The sequence below is a fragment of the Nasonia vitripennis genome (assembly GCF_009193385.2).
Source record: "Nasonia vitripennis strain AsymCx chromosome 3 unlocalized genomic scaffold, Nvit_psr_1.1 chr3_random0001, whole genome shotgun sequence".
Taxonomy (NCBI): domain Eukaryota; kingdom Metazoa; phylum Arthropoda; class Insecta; order Hymenoptera; family Pteromalidae; genus Nasonia; species Nasonia vitripennis.
The window spans coordinates 439,865-451,328 of record NW_022279620.1 but is presented as its reverse complement, the minus strand read 5'-3'; the positions used below and the strand labels follow the sequence as shown (position 1 = coordinate 451,328).

Sequence of the window (11,464 nt, the reverse complement as noted above, 5' to 3'; positions counted from 1 at the left end):
AATAAAATGGTGAAAAATACTGGATCTTATTGTAACATTTCTTGCTACTTAAATAACTTGTTTGGCAAACGCCTAGATTCTGATGAAGACATGCAAGATGAAATATTTAGTGCTATGCAATCTAGAAAAAATGTTGAAAATACATTAGCAGTTTTAGTAGCAGACAAAAGATGGAGTCGTCGGAAACTACCATTTAAAATAATAACTTCGGATGATTTACCAGACTTTCCTGAATTAACAATAAAAGATTTGAAAATTCTGTTTACAGGAACATATCAGCTTAAACAGACAATATCTTACTTAGCGGAAATGCTTGACGCAGATAATAATTTGAAGATTGGATATTCAAAAGAGACTAACAATATTCTCAAACTTGAAGTTCAATCCAGGCATATTAACAGAAAACAATACAAATGTTTCGTTGAGTATAAACCAAATGGTATTGGTTATTCTAGCATCTTAAGACACTGTTGTGATTGTGCTAACGGTAACCGTACTATAGGATGTTGTGCGCATATTGCTGCCATAATCTATTATCTTTCACATGGAAGATATTTATCAAAAATCATACGACCAGCTGAAATTCTGTCTAAAATGTTTCTTAATGATCAAATTGAAGTGTGTATTGATGAAGATAGTGACAATGATGAGTGAATCATTTTTTCTATTGTGAACATTCGTTATTTTTAAAAAGCTACTTGTATACGTTCCATAATTTATTTTAAATAGCCTATGAAGATAATAAATTATACTTTGTACGAATTGAACATACTTAACTTCAATTCCTTTTTACCTGATAATTATTACTGTCAATAGATTTTGAATAATCAATTAAGTAGAGGCAGATAAGCCAAATATGGCCTTTTTAAGACCACAAGACGCCAAAAGTACCCTCAAACGATCGATTTCAAGGCTATGTTTAGCTAAAAACAGGCTTTTTTGCGTGAAAACCCTTGCATTATGACATTTTTAGGTTAGTTTTGGGTTACATGGTACCAAAAATGGCCTTTTTCGGCGTTAAATCACTCAAATGAGGGCATTTTTAGGTTAAAGAGAAAAGCAGACACTGACAGCGGCGATATTCTTTTTATATATAGAGAGAAACCCTTTATTACCTCAAATTCTGATAAGACCATCATTGAAAACGTAAGATAATATAAAAAATACGGCTTGGAGCGAACAAAATATTTCATTTGATTATGTTTTCATGGGAAGATATGCAAAACTACTCAAAAGGAGTCACTTTAGTAACTAAATTGTAACATAACCAGCTAAAAACGTGAAAAAATGGCAAAAAAATCAGTTTTTGGCTCAAATCGAGTTGTGCCACCATTTTTAAGGAAAAAACGTTAGTGCCATCGTAAAGAACGGGAAAAAGTACACAAAAAAAGTCTACTTAAAAAGTTGCACCTCAAAAACAAGGGGGTCAAAATATCGATTGAAAACTTTAATAATTTTTTTAGATCCGATATTTGAGGTTATGTAATCCCAAAAAAATTGCAGTTATTCATGACATAAAAATACACCAATGTGAATTTTTAAAAAAATTTTTATCCTATAGGGACTTCAGAAAAAAATAAAATCAAAAAAACACGTTTATCGACGTTACTGCGCATGCGCACTAGGCAGAGAGCTAAAAATTTGGCTATGGGAGTTTTTTTTTATCCCCCATCGAATGGTATATAACATATATACATTTTCCAAGGGGGCCATTTCACCATAGTAACCCGGCTATAGCCTTTCTCAAATTTTTTCAAATTTCTCAAATTTTTTCAAATTTCTCAAATTTTTTCAAATTTCTCAAATTTTTTCAAATTTCTCAAATTTTTTCAAATTTCTCAAATTTTTTCAAATTTCTCAAATTTTTTCAAATTTCTCAAATTTTTTCAAATTTCTCAAATTTTTTCAAATTTCTCAAATTTTTTCAAATTTCTCAAATTTTTTCAAATTTTTCAATTTTTCCAAATTTCTCAAATTTTTCAATTTTTTCAAATTTCTCAAATTTTTCAATTTTTTCAAATTTCTCAATTTTTTCAAATTTCTCAAATTTTTTGTGCACGATTGGAAATGTACGATCTCCTACCCAACTTTCACGCATAAAAGAAGACCTTTTCATGCCCTTGTTGGAAAAAACACGGGAATAAAAGCTATGTCAGACTCGGGTGAGGTGTTTTCAGCACCCGTCTACGTCTCGTGCTGAACATCTCACCCACACTTGACATAGCTTATTTTCTCCCCTTGTTGCACAATGTACTATTATATGTACATAACTGTGTTTATTAATGATTGAACTGAAGCTTCGCTGGTATTCAGCTTTTTAATAGTAAATTTTCAGTTTCGCTAAAACATAATACAAACGTATTTGGAGGGGTTTGGAGTTCGAATCATACGTTTTTAGTAAACTCCGTGCGGATGGCTGTGTGTGTATGTATGCATACCGTCATAATTCTGGAAGTACCCGACTAATCGTAATAAAATTTGTCATGCATATATATTTTCTGATTCTTAGTTCGGGAACATTTTTTTTATTTTGATCATTTTATGGCCATTTTCAGATTCTTTAAATAACATATTTGCTTTTTCATAATGATATGATTTAAACAATGAATTCAGCAATAGTGTTTCTAGAAGGGCATTTTATTGCTTAATTTTTTCCTCAAGATTTTCAAGATTGATTGTTTCGTTCAATTGTTATAATAAAAAAGGCGATTTAAAAAAAATCAATATCTCCGAAACTAAATCGTCAAACGTGTGGAAAAAATCCATGACAATACAAAAACGGTAATATCTGTTTGCTGTACAAATTTTAAGCCATTCTGGCAACTAGTTTTTAAGCTAAAAATCGAAAACCAAAAAATATGGTTTTCTATGTCGTACGATTACGGAAAAACATTCATTGAGTAGAAATTCTTAGAAAAGATGGATCTTTTGCTTACCTCGGCTAAGTTATTTTTATGTACAAACAGTGTTGGATGAAAACTCAATGCTATTGATTTTCAGTTTAGTTGTTGCACTTCGACGCGAGAATTATATGCGAGTGATTTTCAATTAGCTGTCGCATTTTCACGCGAGAATTTGATGTGATTAATTAATAATTTTATGAGGCTAGTACACAAGATTAAAGCAAAACATCGATATTCGAGGCACTGATGGTGGTTCTTGCGATTACGCAGAAGATTTTTCGTACTATTATCAATTTTCCTTACGTTTTAACATCAGATTTTGGTAGGGTAGGTTTATTATTAGATAAAGTGCTCTGTCCGTCATTATTTTTTTTAATTTCCTGTATGCGACCAATTTTCTTCTGGAACACCCGCAAAGTGTTATTGCATTTAATATAGCCGACCACTAATTTTCGGGTGATCGAGTTTAGCGGAGCTCCCTCTGGAAATACATGCTCTACAAAGCTGACTAGGAGCGCATTCATCTGGCGTCTATAAAATCAAATGTTAAAGAATGCATGAGCACGGAAAATTTGTAATCGAAATTATCTCGCCTTGGCTTTAACTATGTTACGAAATATGTTAAATGATATTATTTCGTGTGAAGACATGTATCTATCATCGCTAGTTTGCAATGGGGCGTAAACTGGATGTTACTCAGCGGCAAACTAGAGCTTGCCTCTGCTGAAACCGGGCAAAGGACTTTGTGGCCATGAGTTTTCGGGTCAAGTTGTGACTGACTTGAGCGGTGCTATGCGTGTGCATCGACTTCGTATCAAGTGTTGCTCCAGACGTCCATGCGCTATAAGGAGAAAGTGCGGTTGACCTAGAAGTGTCTCTCTAGGTTTATTGTAAGATAATAACCTTGGTACACTACTAATCTTTTTGCAAGGTAGACTGCTGTTCTTAGACTTTTCTGCGAAATCCTAACAGATGTTTGACTCAGTTAGATTTGTACGTCTCGATACCTAAACCAAGTCTGTGGTGCTAAGAAATACTTCTTGAAACTCGAAAACACATAATCATCAGACGCATACACACTTACACTCTAAATATCATCAATAGTAAGAAGGGCCATACAGCGAGACAGGCGTTATTGATTTTCCCCTTCTCCTCGGCTTCGGGGTCTAGGCCGGTATAGCGTACATCCCCCTCTATCTCGTTATCTCTCTCTCTCGGCCTGGGGGGCTGTTATGGCGTAGGTCATTATTGATTTCTCGGGAGTTGATAAGGAGTACCTGTGTCTGAGTGGACTTTGGATAATGCAACAGATATGTCCTTATTTGAGACTGACATGGTGTAGAAGCGCTATATTTGCTTTCCACTTTCATGTGTGTATATGTATCTGTTGTACATACTCAGCGTCTCGTTTCTTTTATTCAAATGTTAGTTGTTCTATACGTATGGATGTTTTTGTTTCGATGGTTTCTATTAACGCTAATTTTCCAGAGAATACATCCATCTTGCTTATTGGCTGATGGCCGTAGAAGGAGGTTTAATAAATGTTGCGGTATAAATGAAGGAAAAGTGTTATGGTAAATAATAATAAAATGTATTTTTTTATAAATTTATTAAAAGTTTATTAGGAAAAAAAAACAGTATACGCGAGAGGTTAAATTTTTAGGCAACTTTAAAATAATTTCGCACATTTTTTGCGATAAACGGTAAACCGTTTTTATTTATTTTAAAAAAACAACTTACATATAATGGCTGCATGTGATACATTGTAGATCATAATATTGATAATTATTCTTTGTCTTCTTTCGGTGGATAGACAAAACGTCTATCCGCCAAATTTTTCACCTCAACGGGTGTGAAGATTCTCTCCATATCTTCACGCGTGATCAGGCCGTCGAAAATGTACACTAGACAGTGCACTAGCGGGCTCGTTGCCGAACGCTGAACTGTCGCTGTCGGTCACTTCACTCGCGTCGTTACTCGGAGAATTTATCACTTCTTCGCACTGATCGCCTATCGCTTCGGTCAACACCCGTATCATATCAGGGTCGAAATACGCAGCATATATTTCACGCTCTGGCACATCACTAGTCGTAATAGTCGCAGCAGGCTCTGTTGCAGTCCTGGACTGCAATTCGTGCAGAATGGTGTCCAACTCTTCCGGGTCGTACTGGGCGTCCGTCATAGCGCACACCTGATCGATTAAACTGTTGTCGAAAGAGGCGATTTCTACTTTTTTTTTTCTAAGCTTTGAACGTGGAACTACGTGTCGAACTATACGGTTCGGAAAAAAGTTTTTGACCGAATTTCGTCCTTTAAGACACCGTAGCAGAATAACTTTTTATCTCCGAGAAAATGTGTGCTTTGGAAAAAAAACGGTGGGTCTAAATAATATCGTCGTTATCCTGGCAAAGGGACATCTGTATATTTTTGTATACTCAAGGTGTGCGGCTGTTGAGGTGGTAATATGCTGTTTAAGCCCACGCTAGGATGTTAGTGTTTTCCGAAACATCTTTCACGGAATGTACACAAATGCCTTAACGAATGATTATCTATAGGGACCGACATATGTACGTTACAACCGCATATCGATGGCGGACGACGTCCGTCGTGTATGAGTATACAAGGGGGTAGTGGCGCAATGGCGCTAGCATTGCAGCTGAATGAGTTCTGTATACGCGTGGCGATTTCGGCGGAGGTGTTACAGAAATCCGTTTTTATTTGAATCATTTTTCCTATTAGACATAAAAGGCGAAGCACAACGAGAAGTGTGTGTCACTTTTCATGAGCGTTGTGCACGGGAAAGACCTCTTTCATTTACCGTTCATAATGGAAAACTCTACTGAAAATAAGTTTCGCGGTATTATTATACGTGTAGTGGATTTGTTGCGATTAAGCGCAAATCGTACTGCTATCTGGAGAGTGTGCAACTTTGAGTGGCGTCGTCGCTTGAGACGCATGAGTTGCGTACATCTGAAAAGAATGTTTCGTTGGATTCTTAGCTGCTGTACTATTCGTGAAATTGCTCGCCTGTATCGCTTGATATTCCGTGGAAATCATTTGGCTGTAAGCATAGCGGCCGAATTAATTTTACTATGTGATCTACATCAGATGGTTCCTTTGCAGTGTTTAATGACTGAATACGACGAATATGTTGGTAAGTACTCAACTTGGTAATATTATTTTTTTAAATCAACACATTTCTTATAAAATATGTTTTACAGCGCGCGAAAATCTAAGGGAAACGCGCGATGACAACGATCATGGCGATGAAGAAGATAGGCAAATTTATACCGTTTTGTCCTTGAGTGAGGACAGCGACGGCGACACTATTCGTCGATGGGTACCATTGCGATCTGCAAAACGTAGATTGTCTTACGATTTGGACCATGACGGCGCTGGTACGAGTGTACCGCGATCACGCCAACGTGTATCGGGTCCATCAGCGCTTATGCCAGGACGAGGACACAGCTACAAGTGCCTGTGCAACCTCTGTTCCCGCGACAGAGCGTTTAAATGACGGTCATCAAGTCGAAATTTTGAGCGGATTTACGATGCTTGAAAGTAGCGGAGAGGGTGACGCTGATTTCACGCCGTCGTCGCCTATAGGGCCTCCGCAGGCGTGTTCGACCCCACGCGCTGATAATGAGAATGATGAGTCGTGTTCGGAAGAAGATTTTTTTTCATCTCCAGATGTCGAAGCTTCTAATCGGGCTTTTATCGGACGATCATATCCGAGAAGTGATTTGGTATGTGTGATTCATCGTAATTATGCTGTGCCGACCGAAGCTGTGCAGTGTGCTATCGATGCACGATCAGTATCTGAAAGCAGTGACGAAGATGATGAACCTGCCAATAGCACAGCTACAGCAGCAGCAGCGGCAGCCTCTACAAACAATGCTCAGCGCGCAGGAATACAAAACTTTTACTCGCGGCCCGTCCTAGAGGCCGAACGTTCGAATGACGTATCATCGGTACGATGAAAGAGGTGCTTTTGACAATAGGATAAATGAGCGTAAGTTTAATCTTTATTTCTGATATTTTATAGTTTGAGTAAATTTTTAATTTACAAAATTTTTTTTAATTTTTTTTTTTTAAAGGAAAGTTATAAGAAGAGTCGAAAATGGCACCGATTCCATAGAGCGGTTCAACGCGTCAAATTTAGATGTTTATATTGATCGTATATACAAAGTGCGTAGAGCCCAAGAGTTGCGATGGTTGTATACACAGGCCGAAGACGAAAATTCTCCTCTGTATACGGCGCCGGACATCTTAGATTTACTGGACCGTGTTCATGAAAGTTTTAATGGGCCGCCAGAAGAATGAATTCAAACGAAAACATTTATTACTTCGCGCATGTGTGTTTTTAAAAATAAATAAAAATAATGGCTATATAAAATAATAGACTTGTTTTTTTTTGTAAAACTATTATTGCAGCAGCCTGTAGTGCCTCGATATCGCCGGAGTTTCAAATGCAGAACCGTGTCGACGATTTCGACTCATCCGAAAGTGTCATAAATACCGTTGTAAACACGCCAATATAGATAGGCGGGGGATCAGAGGTACGTCGTCGGCCTCGTCGTCAAAGTAGCGATAATGACAGCTCTACCACCCGAAGCAGCAGTGGAAGCTGCAGCAGCAGCAGCAGCAGCCGGAGTAGTAGTGGTGAGCGTAGTATACATAGCGACAGTAGTGTGCATCGTGAGGAAAGTGCGCATAGCGGTGACGAGCAACATGTACACAGCGATAATGATAGCGTCGAGGGTAGCGTTAGAGAAAACGATAATAATATGGGAATTCAAGGTCCAGGTGTTCGATTTGTCATCATAGAAGAGCGTAATCACTATGTACGTAGATTTCGTGTAAATGGTGTTCGAATAGCCATGCGTGTGTTAGAGACTATGCCTCAAAATTTTGATCCTATTTTGTGGCTTGAGTTAGTAATGCGCGATATTCACGCGTATTTAGTATCAATGGCGGGCAGTAGTGATCTGATAGGCGTTACGATAAATAGTGAAAATTTCGCGCGCGGTTCAGCTGGTATTTCCCTACGGCCAGTCGCAAATTTTTTCGTGGATGATTTATGGATCCTTGTCAGCGGAGTAACGCAGAGCAATGAAAATTTCGAATTAGACGATAATTTTTCTATTGAAGCTACGTACGTGGAGGTGCCACTTGGGGCTGGACGAAAGAAAAGTTTTGGTATAAATATGCTGGGTCAATGGTCTTTAATTTCCATCATTCGAAACTCTGATAATTTGTGCTTGCCGCGAGCATTAGTTGTTGGTGAGGCTTTTGTTAACTTAAAAGAAGACGCGACTGACACGACGAAAAAAGCATGGACTGTAATACGTGACAGTTGTCGCGCCTTACAAAAGGACCGCGCGTTAGAGTTAACTGCTGCAGCTGGCGTTACAATACCGCCGGCTGGGTGTGGGTTTCGCGAAATTAAAAAATTTCAATACTATTATGCGCGAAAGAATATAGCGATAGTCGTGTACGATAGTCAAACTTTTGGTTCTGGGGAGGCTCCTTTTTTCAACGGTCGCCTTATGTTATACAATCTTCTATCACCGAAAGTCGTTAATATTTGTCACGATGCAGCCGTGCATCATTTTGATACAATTTTGAATTTAACGGGTGCTGCTAAAAGTAAATTTTTTTGCGACCTTTTGTAATAAAAAGTATCAGTACGTTGATCGACACGTGTGTAACTCGATATGCCCGCGTTGTTTTGTTACACCTAGTTGTAGTAAAGACGACATTCAGCTGATTAAGTGCAACGACTGCTTTAGAAGTTTTTTCGGAAACACTTGTTTTCAGAATCATAAAACGGTGGGGTCGTGTAAAAAGCGAAATAAGAAAATTTGCGATTTGTTGAAAATATGTCAAACATGTCAGAAACGCGTACACATACATCGTGGAAAGCATGAATGTGGTATTTTATTTTGTAAAATTTGTTGGTCAAGGCACTCTACTAACGCCGCGTGTTACATGCAGATTGCGCGCGCTCCAAAAGAGATAAAAGAATGTAAAAAGTACTTTTACGTGTTTTACGATTTTGAAACACAACAAGATACGCTGTATAAAATGCTAGCGGATACGCGTTTGCATACTCCAAATCTATGCGTTGTTCAACATTTGTGTACGGACTGTCTGACACGCGCCGATGATATGAAAATACGCTGCGACACCTGCGGTATACGCGAACACATCTTTCGAGAAAACGCCATAAAGCAGTTCATTGAATTATATGTTCGTGAAAAATCGGTGTTTGAGCGTATTATATGCATCGCGCACAATGCTAGTGGATTCGATGCCCAGTTTATTTTGAATTATTTAGTCGAAGAGTGTGAAAATGCCAATCCTTGTGTCGTGCTCAATGGAAAAAATATCGTTTAGCTACAATGTGGCCGTACCAAAATTTATTGACAGTCTAAATTATTTTCACATGCGCTTAAGTTTATTGCCCGAAACTTTTGGTCTGCCACCATGCGCGAAAAAGGGCTATTTCCCGCATTTGTTTAATATCCGCGAGAACGATAATTACGTCGGCCCTTTACCCGATGAAAGATTTTACGCGCCAGATTCTATGTCTGTCAAAGAGCGACAAGTGTTCTACGCGTGGTATAAATTAGAAATAAATAGTAGAATACTGTCGTATGGATGTGGAGATTTTGCGACGCGCCTGTGTTGCTTTTCGAGAGATATTTCTGAATGTGGGTAAAATCTGTCCATTCGTTGAAGCAACTACTATAGCAAGTGCTTGCTCGCTTGTGTACAGAAAAAATTTCTTATGCGATAAGACTATAGGTATTATACCTGCTAGCCGTTATCGCCGAGGTGAAATGCGCGATTGCGGCTACGATGTTCGTAGTATATGGGAATGCGAGTTTGACGAGGTGAAATTGAGAAACCAAGAGATCGCCTCCTACGTGAAAAATCATCCTCTAATGAGTCGAATAACTTTAAATCCACGAGATGCATTTTTTGGAGGGCGAACAGAAAACAACATACCTTTTTACAAAGTCAAAGACGGCGAGAAAATCAAATATACAGGCATTTGTTCGCTGTACCCGTACATCTGTAAGTGTGGAAAATTCCCAATCGGTCATCCGCGTATTTCCGTAGGTGAAGAGTGTCGCGAATTGATTCGCGATGATTACAACAATCTTGACGGTGTCGAGGGCTTGGTCAAGTGCAGAGTTTTACCGCCGCAAAATTTGTATATGCCGCTGCTGCCTGTTAAAATGCACGGTCGCCTCCTCTTTGCGCTATGTTGCTCTTGTTGCGCCGAGGCGCGCACCGTAGATAGTCATCACAAGCAAATAGCGGATCGTGAGTTTACCGGTACTTGGGTGGCGGACGAGCTGCGCAAAGCCGTTGAGCTCGGTTATCGCATAAGCGAGATATACATCATTTGGCAGTACGACACGACGCACTTCGATGGTACGAAAGGTGGGCTCTTTGCGCAGTATGTAAATCTATTTTTGAAGATAAAACAAGAAGCCTCCGACTGGCCCAGCTGGTGTATCAACGAAAATGCGAAAGCGCGATATTTAGCCGAGTACGAGCGCGATGAGGGTATCGTTCTAGATCGTGAAAAAATTAAGAAAAATCCTGGATTACGGGCTGTTGACAAACTTTGTTTAAATAGCTTATGGGGTAAATTCGGTTAGCGCACAAATATGAAACAAACCACTGTTGTCAAATCACGCGAAAATTTGTTGAAGCTTTTATTTACTACCGATAAGGAGGTTTTCAACATCTTACCTATCAATGATGATATTCTGTATGTAAATTGGCAATTCAGAGAAGAAGCTGTAACATCGACACCCTATACGAATGTCGCCATAGCAGCGTACACATCGGCGCAGGCACGGCTCGAACTGTATGGTTACTTGGAAAAACTCGGATCGCGCCTACTATACTGCGATACAGACTCGTGCATTTTTGTGAAAAATGAAAACGACCCGGCCGAATATGAGCCGCCAATAGGTAATCTCTTAGGTGCTATGACGGATGAGTTAAGAAGTTATGGCGAGGGTACGTACATAGAAACCATCATCTCTGCAGCGCCGAAATTTTACGCTTTTCGGGCAATCACACCGGGCGCCGGTGCCACTATAGAATGTTGTAAAGTCAAAGGTATACGTCTAAATTACAATAATTCTTTAAAGATAAATTTTGACAGCATAAAATCTCTAATTGACGATGAATTTGGTGAAAATGCCGACAAAAGCGACAACGATACCGTCAAGGACAAGCGTACAATTAAGGTACACTTTTCAACAATCAGGCGCACACTTACTCACGAGGTTGTGACTCGCGACGAGTTCAAAACTTGTAGCGTTGTTCTTAAAAAAAGACGATATGTGTCGAAAAACTGTTCTCTTCCTTTTGGTTATAAAAGTAACTAATCCATTGTAAAATATGTCTACATCTCAATAAATATGATTGAAAATAAAAGAAATCCTTACCTTGATGTATTCTTATCTATACTGTAAAAGTAAAAAAATAAATATATTTACCATTACCCATCATTCCAAAAATCAGCTTATAAC

At 38.7% G+C, this 11,464-nt stretch overlaps 1 protein-coding gene across 1 annotated transcript; it reads left to right on the top strand.

Annotated features, from left to right (window-relative positions):
• The first annotated feature begins 9,748 nt into the window (after window positions 1–9,748).
• On the top strand, window positions 9,749–10,579 carry LOC116416617. Its single transcript, XM_031925581.1, has one exon. It carries the CDS (start codon window positions 9,749–9,751, stop codon window positions 10,577–10,579), a length of 831 nt encoding a protein of 276 aa, XP_031781441.1.
• The last annotated feature ends 885 nt before the right edge of the window (window positions 10,580–11,464 follow it).